At 43.5% G+C, this 14,088-nt stretch overlaps 1 protein-coding gene across 5 annotated transcripts in view; it reads right to left on the bottom strand.

The window, feature by feature from the left end:
* LOC121593073 (Down syndrome cell adhesion molecule-like protein Dscam2) overlaps nucleotides 1-14,088 on the bottom strand; it is a 46,676-nt gene that overhangs the window by 5,652 nt on the left and 26,936 nt on the right. For 4 of the 5 annotated variants that reach the window (XR_006004726.1, XM_041915120.1, XM_041915119.1 and 1 more), the window contains exons 14-20: nucleotides 13,540-14,022; nucleotides 9,925-10,141; nucleotides 9,315-9,710; nucleotides 8,630-9,246; nucleotides 8,370-8,531; nucleotides 6,512-6,658; nucleotides 5,588-6,295 (exon numbers count right to left, since the gene is read on the bottom strand). Coding sequence is in view for 4 of the 5 variants with exons in the window: in XM_041915120.1 (XP_041771054.1) it covers nucleotides 5,588-6,295; nucleotides 6,512-6,658; nucleotides 8,370-8,531; nucleotides 8,630-9,246; nucleotides 9,315-9,710; nucleotides 9,925-10,141; nucleotides 13,540-14,022 (2,730 nt within the window). In the remaining variant the exon portion in view is untranslated. The remainder of the gene's footprint in view (nucleotides 1-5,587; nucleotides 6,296-6,511; nucleotides 6,659-8,369; nucleotides 8,532-8,629; nucleotides 9,247-9,314; nucleotides 9,711-9,924; nucleotides 10,142-13,539; nucleotides 14,023-14,088) is intronic. The other variant, XM_041915121.1, reaches the window with a different exon arrangement.

The raw sequence follows: 14,088 nt of genomic DNA, 5'->3' as shown, positions 1-14,088 counted from the left end.
CTTGTATATGGGATAGTTGAATCCATTGGTATCTCACAAGTAATAAGATAACATATTTTGTGGTACGAAATTGAAAAAAAAAGTTCCCAAGGATTGCCTCCTTTTCACCGCAGTGAATAAAAATGCAATGAATACACCTGCTTAAAAACCATGGCGGAAATCAGTGAAATAAGGATTAAATTTAAGAAGCATCCAACCTATTCCGTAGATTTGTCTTCCTCCAATTCAATGGTTTTCAACCTTTTTGCAGCTTTTCCCCCCTGTAGGGTGAATGTAGGATTGCATTCCACCCTTACAAGTTCATGAGCGGGCGAGAGCCTGATAATATTTGATATTTTAAGAAATTTTGGTCCAAAATACCCCTTACCCCCTCAAATAATCAAAATTCCCCACTGGATGAAAACTGCTGCTCAAATTTTTGGTTGTTATCACTTAAAAAAAACCCTTTATGGAGAGCAGATTTAATCGCAGAGAGATCATTTGCAGACCTTCCACAGGGTGGAACTTCCGTGATGGGACAACAAGGAAAAATTAGAAAATACAATTACAGGAAAATTCCCGTTTCAGGCCTATGGTAGTCACCTAGTAGTGACCTAGGCACAGTCTTCCGCGTGTTCCAAGGTGGGTGTATTTAAACATTTTTTACTTCCATAATGTATGCATGCATACATTATCCTGCAAATGTTTGTCACGGCCGAAACAGCTCACCACCAGCTTCGACTATCGATTTGAACTCTAGCTTCCCTGCCGCCATCCCGCACCAAACGACACATTACAACTTGTCTGTCAAGTGCGCTCGTCATACGCGACAACAACCTTCGCGCGGCGTGCAACAAATTCGCGGAATACACCATTAAACAATTGGTTCGATAAACGCTGCTGCTCCAGAAAAAGGTTACCTATGGCTTGCAGGCATACCTGCCAAACCACCACCCACTGCTCCCCCCCCGCCCCCTCGATCATCCACTCCTAGTGCAATTTTCATCCCCTCTTCGAGGTCGAGTTGGGGATGAGATACTGTGGAATAATTAATGGAACACATCGCGCGAGCTAGAGGAAACGTGCAATAAACACTGGCGCGAATCAAACACTCCACTGGTGGCTCATGCCGCCGGTACTCGATCTCGATGGATTGCACCGGCGGATGGATGGATGGATTGTCACTTCGTGTGAGAGGAGAAAGCAACAGAAGAAGAAGAAGGAAAAAACGGCATCGGGTAAATCATTTAGCCTGATTTCAGTACGACTTGCTACATCACGCTTCATCACAACACCGATTGGATGGATTCCGTGCCGATGATGATGATGATGATGCTCGTACACCAACCAAGCAACATACACACACACACACGTGCGCGTAGGAGGAATGTCTGGTTGTGACAGTGCTGTGTGTCCGTGCGTGGGAATGTGTGTTTTTGCATAGTTGCTAAATAGTCAAATTAATCCATTCAATTACATCGGCCCATGAAGCGCGAGTAGAAAAAGAGAGATAGAGAGTAAACGAGTGTATGTGTGTGTTGGCTGCTGCTGGTTGCAACTAACGGCTCTGTTGCAGGATGAACGACTCATCACTCAGGGTATCCAGAGACGGGTGGCAGAGACGCTACCCGCTACCTCAGGGTTCTACCGGACTTTCGCCCCGGTTGCTGTTGGGGGTGTTTTGGTCGGAGCAAAAGGATCGATAAATAGTCCAAACGTTTGGTCGGATTTGGGGCTGGATACCGTACCACATATACACACACGGTATGTGTATCTATGTAGCGATCCTCTCTTCCGCTCGGCTAATCCCTCATAGCCGCCCCGCGGTGTCCCCGCAACCGGTGGCGCCACCATCATTCGAAACCAAAGCAATCGACCACCGAAACCTATTCTAATGCTGGCTGGGCTGACGTTCGTTGCTCGGACGGTTGGTATTATGTTTCGTAAGCCTGGATCTGTTCCCTCCTTCCCTTCCCCTTCCCATTCCGCCCGCTTCTACCGGGTTTGGGCCCGGATGCAAAGGACAGGATTTTATGTTTCCACTGGTGGCACCGTGTGCATCGGTGCGAACCGTCGTCGTGTGTGTCATTTGGGTCCGGAAGTGGTGGGCGAGGTGGCAGTGGGGGAGATTGCTGCTGGGATGAGCCTCCGAGCCGGCTCGGTATGTGCGATTCTGCATATGGAGACACCGGCTCCGGGGTGTGTGTGTGTATGTGTGCGTGTGCAACCGTGTGCACATTAGGTTTGGGGGTTCATTGAGGTGTATAATTAAACGTACATTTAATGATGCTCCACGGGATATGCTTCCGCTCGTCTCGCTGGCCAGGGGATTTTGCTAGCAGCGCTTACGCTCTCTCTTTCTCTCTCTCTCTCTCGAGCGTGCGCGCGCGCTCCCCAAGGGGAAAACAGGAAGCACAGGACTTGACAGAGACATCGGAGGTTGGGTTGCTTATCATTCGTCTGTGTCAAGATTTTTCCTGCCCGCTTTGTTATCGTTTTAAAAGGTGGGGAATGGCGAAAGCGAAGGGGAGGAGCATCTAGGAAGCCTCCAAGCATTCAAAATGGCATCCTACGGATTAGGTTAGACGTACGGGGATACAGGTTGGGAGGGTTCGGGTGCAAAATCCCAAAGCTCACGGAACTGGAGCACCACACCGAAGTTCCTTCGAAATGTTGCACAATTGCACACCCGGCCCCCGGCTTGATACTCGGGGCCTGGGCGCGCTGGGAAATGTGTCGAGCTGTGGGGTCGTGTTTCGGACCCTACCCTGCCCCTGCATGGCCCGGTGTGTGTCGGTGCGAATAGTTGAACTCAGCAAGTTGCACTCAATTGCGATGCCATTGGGCCCTGTCGGATAATTATGGCATCCGGCAAGCGTCCCGATATGTGTGCACCTTTCGGGCTATGGACACGACGGTGTACGAATTGGAATATATTTTTAATTTTATTCCTTTCGGAAGCTTTGGACGCTCGTAAAGTGGGAACTCCCCACCCGGAGGTCATTTGAACCACGGAACCCCTGTTCGTTCGTTCGTTGCCATCCCACATCCATCGCCGGCGTGTAGAGTAAAGCTTCGTCAGCCGTATAAAATGCAAATGCAAATAAAATACAACAAAAAAGGGCTATAATCTGCACCGCACTAGAGAAGATCCGGTAAGTTGAGATAGTTTTAACAATTCATCGATTCCGTTTGCAGGAGCGAATGAGGGGGTCGAGGAGACAGAGCGATACAGTTTCATGCTGCACACAAAAGACGTCACCCCTGGGCCAAGCAGGCGGGTTTTGCGGATGGGAAATAAATCAATTTGCATCACTAATCGAATTCTCCCATCGCTGCAAGATACTTTCTAATTTCTTCATCCGTGTCTCCAGTGCGACAGATAAATAATGCCAGTGAGATGTAAATAAAATGAATCTCAAAATTTTCCACCCGACCGGGCATGGTAGCAGCAGTAAGCTCGGTTTCCTCCTCCCGGTTGACCCCCCTTAGGATGCACTCGGGCTGGGAATGCATTGTCAATTTATGCTGTTTGTGTATGTAAATAAGCGAAACTTATGTTCAGCCACTCACTCGGTCTTTCCCTCGCAATGCCATCCGCCACCACCGACCCGCCCGGGGGTTGACATTTATCATGTGCAAATGCTCTCACAAGTTGGAATGCAAATGGTGCTGCAGCCCCGGGTGGTGCCGTTCAGGTTGGCAGCATTTTCGAGACTACCTGGGTGGTGGTTTCATGTCTGCCTCTGGATGTAGGGTGTAGCTTCTTGTGAGGTGTATTTTAATGGAGCAACTCCTCCTAGGCTAACGCCTGAGCTGCCGTGCGGGCAGAAGCAGCATGCGAGGAAGCACACCGAACGACAATCCTTCCCCGGCTTATCGTAACCGGAATCATCAAAGTTTATGACAATTAGTTTGGCCAGATTAAGTGAGCTCTGTCTCCGTTCCACTGGTTGTAGGGGTTTTGTTTGGGGAATAGATGTAATAAAGTTACTCTATTACAGCACGTGACATGCTCGGATGAATGCGAACTGCTGTGAACCTTTTAATCTGTGCTATATACACCTAGGAGTGTTAGCTAAAAGGAGCTTTCCTGAAGGTGGAAAAACTTGCTTTATGTGATGATGAGATATATTTTAATTGATTGAATTGTCGGTAAATAATTTGAGATATTAGGCAAGACTATTGTGATACTGAGTAAAAACTGTAAATACTGCACAAAGGTGGTATGCAAAATATATGTACAGTGCATCTGTATTAGGCAGGAACTAAACCACAAAATTCGCAATGCCAGAAAGCATGTTAGGAAGAAGAAAGCATGTTACTCAAACTACCTGCCATACTGCTGTTCCTCAACATGTTCGGATTCATCAATTTGTGTTGGTCCAAATCATTTCAAAAATATCTCAAAGAAGTGTGAACGAAGAAGTGTTAAAAAGTTAGAAAGTTGGAAGTTGTTGTGGTAAAACACTGATGCAAGGTAAGAGTAGGCGCGAGCATAACGGAAAAAGGAGGTATCTGGTTTACACTGACTGATTCTTCCGACGGTCTTCCGAATGATTTTCAATGTGTTAGCTTGCTTAGAACCATGATAAATTAAGTTTAAACATTATTTACTCAAGAATGCGAAGTTTTGAAGAATGTGAATTCTAAAAACAAAGTACAGCAAAAATTACCATTCTAGACTATGTTTTATGTAACAATAATTAACGTACGTAACATTATCAGCCATGCTATTATTTTAGCCAGAACTTTTTTGGGGTGTTATTACAAGGTGAAACATTCGAATGTAAACATCGGTTTTCACTACGTGCAAAATGTTATTGCACATCATTCCGATATTTAATTTCCAGCATAATAATTTTAATTTCTTCCGCATTATCTTCAACACTGCACCTGTCAACGGGTGATGAGATCTAGCTTCAAACCCCAAAGTGTTGAAAATTATGCTGATGAAATTGCAAATTATTATGATGGAAATGAAATGTCAGATCTATGTGGAATAACATTTTGCACGCGGTGAATAACAATGTTTACATTCGAAACTGACTTGGTAAACCCTGTATTGCATTTGATTCATAATGAAATTTCTGTTTTTAAACATGATTTTCAACACATCACAAAGAACTGTCAAACTCAATCCATCTTGAGATGGGTTGAAAATCATGTTGAAGAAATAAAAATATATGATAATGGAAATGCAATATGAGATTGATGTGGATCAACATCTAGCACGTAGTGAATAACCATGTTTAAATTTGAAAGTGACTTGGTATAGCCAGTAATGATGTGCACATTGGGAAGCGACTTGAACCCTGTATTTCTTGAAGTACTGGGCGTCTCCATTGTATTGATTGAATAATAACATTTTACTAGTTTTTTTTAAATTCAGCAGGAGAGGGCCTAAAATGCCTTATTGCATTCTACAGTTTTTAAAACAAAATGAGCAAAATAAATATTGCTTGCCAGCAAAGCCTGTTAAAACTATTTCCAAATGGATTTGATGTGTAATAAGCATCGTTACAATTTCCCATTTAAAAAAAAATGTTGAGAAACAAGCACTGACATCAACTCTACTGGGCCTGTTTGTGTCCCGTGTTCTACTCACCTTTTCCCTTGGTGCGCACGGCCAGCTCTTCAGTAAACATCCCGACGCCAACCTTGTTGTGTGCATTGATCTTCAGAATGTATTGAGTGCCGCACTTCAAACCGTTGAGCGTGTACGCCATCTGATCGCTCGGAATTGCCACATTGGACCACGCACCGCTGGTCGTGCGGTAATAGAGATTGTAGCCCTGTATTGGGGCACCACCGTCGCTGGCCACCTCCCACGTCACGCGCAAACTGTCGAACGAGGTGTACTGTATCGAGAGCTGCGTCACATTTGGCGTCTGCAGCGCTATCAGCATGTAGTGTATCTCGTCCTCGCCGAACAGATTCTTCGCCGAGCAGGTAAAGTTACCGGCTATCTGTGGCTCGACGCTATGTATCTTGAGAAAGCCTTGCGAAATCACGTAGTACTGGCTGAAGGTAACGGCCTGGTCCTTCGTTATCCACCGCGTCCGGGGTGTCGGGTTACCGACGGCGACACATTCCAGCACCAGGCTCACCCCGACCGGCACCTTGAGCAGCCGGGAGAAGGACGCTATTTTGGCCGGCGCCCGGGTGTTGGTTGTTTGCGAAACCACCATCGTCGGGTCGCCCTCGCCCTTGGCTGTCGATGCCGTCACCCAAAAGTCGTACTTGTTGTTCTCGCTCAGACCGCGCACCTCGAACATGGACGGTCGTCCGGTTTCATCCACCCGCACGATGTTATCTGGAAATAAGACCGCGTCAACCACGCCATCAAAAGCGCAACATATGGCGTGCAGTGGCAGATGGGACGAGATATCAAAAGAGAGAGAGAGAGAGAGAGAGAGAGAGAGAGAGAGAGAGAGAAAAAAAAACATGACGGCAAAGAAAATAATAGCATCCAATTAGTATCATGGATAGCAACAGCTTAGCGGGAAGGCACATTCGTCAAAGACAGTACGTTTTGGGGAACCCTTCTTGCCGTGATCCTTTCCGTACACGGTGTAATGGGTGATGATGCCGTTAGGATGGGCGGGCGGTAACCAGGATACGAGTATCGAGTCGGCTGTCAGCGTGAGCGCTTTGATGCCAGCAGGGGCTTCCGGAACTGAGAAGAAAATTGAAGGAAACGGTAAATAGGTGTTTAATGTGGCGAATTTAAAAGGGCAATAATGGTTATCAAAACTGTTCGTATTAAGTAAAAATTAAATTACTTTTATTTACTATGAGTTTTAGAAGATGAAAAATATATCAAAATCATTCTGTGTTGAAACTTAATCAATTTCTTTTTTTTATCCCGACAAAATGTCATTTATTAGATACCTTATGGAAAGAACAGAACATACGTCAAGACACAAAATTATTACATACGTCAACAAAATTATTACGTTCGTCTTCGAACGAAACAACAACACGCCCGTAATGGGTTCAAGCCCGGAATGGACCGTCCCCCGTAGATAGGACTGACTATTCGGCTACGTGATATTGAATAAAGTCTTGAAAGCTTGTATAGGCCGACATGTCCGCGTAGGACGTTTATGCCAAATAGAAGAAGATACTTGTGCAAGGCCGAAATAACTTTGTAGATTGTATAGCCAATGATAAAAATAACAGAAGAATGCGAGGAAATTATAAAATAAATAATATTTGATGTTTTATTTTAAATGTTGTACTATAAGTCATATTTTATCATGCAGAAGTTACAAAATAAAGAAAAGCAAAACATGAATTTAGATGCGTAGAGTGCAATTTTTTTTTTATTAGGGTAGAACAAATATGTTTACAACGTTTACACATTATAGGATTTTTCATAATACTTTCGAAATGAACATTGTTGTTCACCGCGTGCACGATGTTACTCTGCATCACTGTTATATTTCATTTTCATCACAAAAATTTTTAATTTCTTCACTATGATTTTAAACATTTTATGGGTGTATTTCCATAGTTTTTTTTCAAACCCCCGGTGAAAAAACGATGGAAATAGTCCTACGAAGTGATTAAAATCATTCTGAAGAAATCAGAAATTATTAGAATGAAAATTAAATATCAGAGTGATGTGGAATAACTTCTTGCACGTGGCGAAAAATAATGTAAAATACGTTTGAAAAATAATTGGTAGACCCTTTATCATTTTTTTTATCTTAAACTTAATCAAACGCTTCATACTTTAAAGTCTGATTCATAAGTTCGTGAATAGAAAATAGCCACTACAAATTTCAGTTTGAATTGTTTTATGACATAATTTGTTCTAATAGTATCATTCACATTTAATATTCCGTATAACCATTCACTTTCTTCTTCCTAACAAAAGATTTAGAAACAGCCATGCCCTTTAGTTAGATATTATATAAGGCAAGCTGGAAGTAACAAGCAATATCACACAATGTCAGGTTCAACATACATCTAACAAAGAGTGATACGATTAAAAGGATGTTGTTAGAAACTGAAATTGGTTTATGCAATCATCAAACGGGTTCCATCAAATGTGTGGAGCAGGTGGGCGCGCGTGCGTATCACTAGATCCATCGTGACTGGAAGCATCCTGGTGTATGCAGCGCACACCAATTGCAATGATCAAAGCTTATCGAAATTTATCGAAATTGAGATATCGTCGCGACTGAAAATTGGATGCGGTGCGGTGCAATGCATATCATTAAACATATTCGCACGTCGTTCGAGTTGGGCGAGCATTCCAGTGGACACATACACACACACACACACACACACACACACACACACACACACACACACACACACACACACACACACACAAACATCTCACTTCCCCCTGGTTTCCCCTTGCGACCCGTACTCACCGTCCTCTTCAGTTGCACAGTACACCGGAACACTGGCCACTCCGTCGCCGGAGAGCGTGAAGCTTAGGACCTGGATCGAGTAGTTGGTCGCTTTCATCAGTGCGTGCAGGTACGTTTCCAGGTTGGAGGTGCGCTTGATTTCGAACGGAAACACAAACTCGTCTGTGGGGAAAATGGTGGAAGTGGATAGTGGTAAGCCTTTGGTCCCTTTTACGGGAGGCCAAAGATAGGTGACGGCTATGCGGGCATCATATACGTACTGTTTTTCGTGAGCGGTCGGTAGAGGATCTTGTAGCCCTGCAGCACCCCGTTATGGAACTGGGGCGGCGGTTCCTGCCACAGCACCTTAATGCTTTGGGAGGACAGGCTGGAGCAGGAGACATTTTGCGGCTCGGCCTCGGGTGCATCCTCCGACGTGGTACCGTACACGACCGTACTCCACGGACCGGGCGCTATGCTGTTGTACGTGCGGATGCGCAAGGCGTACCGCGTGAACTTCTTCAGGCTGGCAATGCTCGTCTTGGTGGTCGCCCAGCCGTGCACCGTGAGCGTCGTGTTGGAGATGTTGTTCGGGCTGGCGATGAAGTTGATGTTGGTTTTCTCCTCCACGCAGCTGACCGTGTAGCCGAGCAGCTCCCCGTTCCAAGACGCTCGGCTCGGGATCTGCCAGGTAAGCACCAGCTCGCCCATCGCACCGGTTTTGACTTTCAGCCCACCGGGTGCTTCGCCCGGTGCCTCTTCCTGCGTGCGCACCACCAGCGGGCTCGTGAAGGACGAGCACTCAATCTCGTTAATGGCCAGCATGCGTAGCAGGTACTGGGTCGCCGGAAGCAGCCCCCCGATGCTCGTTTCGTCCCGCACGCCCCCATCGATGCTGCTAATGATAATTGCGTTGAATTTGACATCTCGACCCCGCTCGGCGTGCCGTGCCCGCTAGTCACTTACCTTTTGATCATGTTTACCTTCGAAAAGGTGACGTTCACCGTCAGCGGGCTGTCCCACGCGGCTATCGGGCCGACCGGGCCGGAACGGTGCGTGTCCTGCACCGGTTCCTTCCCCAGGCGCACCGGCTGGTACTGGACGAGATAGCTCAGCACCGGTGACATGCCGTCGTACGGGCGCTTCCAGGACAGCCGTATCTGCCGGCTCGACACTTCCATCACCTCCAGGTCGGACGGTGCATCGGGACGCTCCTGCACCGCTAGATAGATGACGTGTTCGCTCGTCCCGTACAGGTTCTCCGCCGTGCAAACGTACTTGCCGGAGTCGTACCGCTCGGTGAGACTAATCGATAATTGCGATCGCACGCCAACGCTCTCCTTCATTTCGATAATGTTATAGCTGCGCAAATAAAGAGGATGGAGGAAAAAAAAAACAACCCACCAGCATATCAAACTGTAGCCACATACACGCACGGAGGTCGATTGGAAAAGGACAAAATGGCGCAAAGGGAATAATTTCCACTTTCGAAACGATCGTTAAGAGCCGCTCGGCGAGAGCGAGAGAGGGGAGCAACGCAAAAGCTCGCGTCATACTTTGCATCGGCCGACCTTACCGATAGTTGTTGAAATCGATCCGCTGGTTCTTGTGCGTCCAGATGATGTTGATTGGTTCATCGCCGAGCGCTAGGCACTCCAGCATAACGGCATCGTTCCGGCGGGCCGATACGTTCTTTACCGGCGAATCGAAATGGACCGCCTCGTTCACGTCTATGTGGATGATTTTCTTCAGACTGTTGCCGATCCCGTTGGCCGCCTCACACATGTAGTAGCCTGGCGGTTGTGGGGCGTGAATCGGGAGACGAGGCGAGAGCCCCAAAAATAAAGCGATATTTTCGATGAATAACGATTTCAGTGAAGAGAATGATATATTGAATATATAAAAAAAACAAGCTCATAGATTCTAACGCACGGTCTTTTTTTTTAATGAAATTATTTGCGGTGAAAATTGGCTGTGAAAGCTTCCTAGAAGAACGGTTCCGTAATGTGGAGCAGCATTTACTCTCGGGCATGCCTTTTATTACAAAAAACACATTTTGTGCCAAAGGAACGGCTAGCAGGAATTTTCCATTTTACCCCGTTCCGCATTAATGATTGCAGCATCAATAACCAAGCTGCATTCCAAGCTCATTTGATACTGGGTTTCTCTTTACAGGTTTACTAAACGAATCAGGTTTTCTCGCTCTAATTAATTCGCAGAAATTTTGCGTTTTGCTTTAACAATTCTGAGAAATTATCCCAGTTTGATGATAGGGAAATAGAAATTTGATGTGTATAATATGTAACAACTGATATGGAAGGCATCGAACGAAACGGTTACGCTTGAACACGCCTGAAATGAACTGAACAGCTTAATGTGTGTAATTGTATATCAATATCATGGGGGTATTAAAGTTTGAAATATCTTTCACTGGACATAAAATTGTATATTGCGAAAAGAGGAGTAATAAAAGTGAAATTTTGTGAAAGAAAAAAATGGGTATGTTATATGTCACTATATTAAATCATGCACTTTCGTTGATAAAGAAGATAAAATTGTGATATTTTACCACACAACCAAAATGAGAACTTTCTTTAAAACTGCTTAAAGGATTAAGATCAATCGTTGGTATTCAACACCATTTTGATTGTTTTCTTTTACCGATTCCATGAATAATTGAAATAATTTGTTTACGTGTAAATTATAACAATTCAATTATTATACAATGTAAATTCAGAAAGATTGCTTTTTTGGTTCGTGATTGAAACAGACCTACTTTTGAGGTTTTATTTTTTCAATACCGCTCTTACAATCCATCGTGCAGTAAAGGTTTGTCGCAGTACTTCAAAGAATATGCAAATCTACATAAAATGCAAAATTTTCACGTTGATTGCTATGAGGTTGCCATGAAGGTTAACCATGAGGTTAACATGAAATGTAACGTTTTCACATATATCAAGGCAAGATATCTGTTCTTTAAGTCATACATTATGATTTGCCATTAAAAAGAATTTTGATTTTGTAAACATTGTTGTAATAATTATAAAATCAATGATTCGAGCAGTTTTAAGAAATAAATTTCAAGAAATTCATTAAAAATAATTTTTCATTCCAAATATCTTACTCAATTAAATTAAAATGTTTTTACAAAAAAAAAAAAACATATTCATACGGAACAAACTAAACTTAAAAAAACTTAGAAGTTTAAAAAAAGTATTATTATTTTGTTCAATTATTCAATTATTTTTTTCTATTTTTTTAAACCAACGCATCATTATGTCTGCCTTTAAATATTTGCCTTTAAAATAAAAACTTATTAATAGTTTTGAAAGTATCATTTTAACAATGACTAGAAAAAGGAGTAAAAATAACAACTAGAATAAAATGCAAGTCAACCGGCCGAGCTGTCACCGTGAAAGTGTGAGTAATAATCTGAAAAATTATTATGCTTTTGATACCTTCAGTGTTGATATAAAAATAAGTAAATTATACAAATTTACTGTTCCCTTGTATTCATACAACATTAACAATAATTGATTTAATTGCAAAAATAATAATATTATTATTTTGCTAATTAGAGATGAAAATAAAACAATTTCGTCAACAAGGTGAAGTAACATATATATTATCCTTTTTGTCAATGGAACAGCCCTTGCATATTAAATTATAGTTTTTATATGTTGGCATTTATACTTTATAGTGCCGTCTGCTGTAAGGCCGATTGAGATTGAAAATAACAAATTGACATTTATTTATTTGGCAGTATTATTTATTTATTTATTTACATAACTGCTGTCTGAAATTAATTCTTAACAACAAACCTATTAACTAAACTTATTAAATATTTGCTCGGAGGATGGATCGGAAGGATGGTAAGGAGAGGTGATGGTCAAACAGGTGTGCGCAGGAATTAAACAATCTCACAGCACGTAATAAAGGATCATTTAAACCAACTGAAGTGCGTCGATTTGGAATAAATAAAGGAGCACGAGGGCGTAAGAAACGAGTTGGAACATAGAAATGCAGGGATGAAAGAATGATTTGTGAATCCACAGCATTAGATATGAGCGAAGCAACAAACATTATTTGTGAAATGTGACGGCGTTTTGCTAATGAGTCCAGACCCAACAGATGGCATCTTTGCTCATAGTCCGGTAGGGTGTCTGACGTGTAGCCGGGCATTTTGCTCACCATATACCGAGTAAATGATCTCTGCACTCTTTCTATGCGGTCAATCGATGTAAATGAGCTGGGGCACCAAACAACAACACAGTATTCCAAAATCGGTCTTACTAACGAACAATATAACGCTTTTAAACACAGAGGGTCGGTTATGCGGATTGAAAAACGTTTTATCATACCGATTGTTTTACGAGCCTTTTTAACGGTAACATCAATGTGATCGAGGAATGATAACCTGCTATCGAAAGTTACACCAAGATCTTTTATCGAGAGTACACGATTTATTGCTATACCCTCGAAGTTATAAGCAAACGTAACGGGACAACGTGAACGACTGAAGGACATGACATGACATTTTTCGGGGCATAGAACTAGCTGGTTCGATGAGCACCATGATGCAAATCGGTTGAGGGTGTTTTGGAGCGATGCGCAGTCATCAACAGACGATATAGATTTAAAAATCTTTAAGTCATCTGCATAACAAAGAAAACAATCGTGTGGAATGGCAGAGATAACATCATTTATAAATAAAACGAACAATAAAGGACTCAACACGCTACCTTGAGGCACTCCCGATTTGGATGAAAAGGATTTGGAAAAGCAGGAGTTTAGTTTAACACGAAAAGAGCGATTGCTGAGAAACGAATCAAGCCAACGAATGTGTGATAAAATTTTAAATAAATTTTAAATAAAATTTAAATAAATAAAAAATAAATTTTTAACATAAATAATTTAAAAATAAAACTGATTTCGTTTCGAGAACAATCGTTGAAGAAGTTGTCAGAGTGGTGATTACGTTACTACTATTGATACTACTTTCTGTAGTACAACGCATTATATATGGCGAGGCCGATAAATGAATAAAATAAACCCACACGAAAGCCCTAATTGTTGTTGCATTAAAAGCCGAAAGCTTTTCCTAATTTAAAATCCCCGTAATGCATTACGCGGGCCCCATGACAAACGAAATCGCAAAAACGACAGCCAGCAACATACATTATCTACTTACCAGCATCCGGCGAAGTGGCATAATTGATGCTCAGCGAGTTGTTCTTCGACAGTATGGAGTGGAAGTCGGTAGACAGCTTGCCTTTGCCGCGGAACCACGTTATCTTGGGCTGGGGGAACCCGTCCGCCTCGCACGGCAGCACTATCGGGTGGCCCAGCACCACGGCAATGTCGTGCGGTTCCTGCGTCCAGGAAGGCGGCACCTGCACCAGCAGCTCGGCCGTGTAGTTCGTCTGGGCGGCAGTGTTGGTGGCGAAGCACGTGTATCGGCCGCTGTGCCTGGCGGTGATGTCCTTCAACACGAGCAGCGAGAAAAACTCTTCCTTCTTCTCGCTGACCTGCAGGTCCGGCGTGATCGGGGCGCCGTCCTTTTTCCAGCTGAAATAGATCGGCATATCGCCGGCCGACACGGAACAGGTCAGCTGTGCCCGACCGCCAACTTTCATGATTTTTGGAAATGCAAACGGTTCTATTACGGGTGGGCCTATCAGCAAGCGGAAGCAAGAGAAAGAGAGAGAGAGAGAGAGAGAGAGAGAGAGAGAGAGAGAGA

Source organism: Anopheles merus, chromosome 2L, assembly GCF_017562075.2.
Source record: "Anopheles merus strain MAF chromosome 2L, AmerM5.1, whole genome shotgun sequence".
Taxonomy (NCBI): domain Eukaryota; kingdom Metazoa; phylum Arthropoda; class Insecta; order Diptera; family Culicidae; genus Anopheles; species Anopheles merus.
Note: the sequence above shows the minus strand (reverse complement) of the source record. Positions and strands in the feature narration are given on the sequence as shown.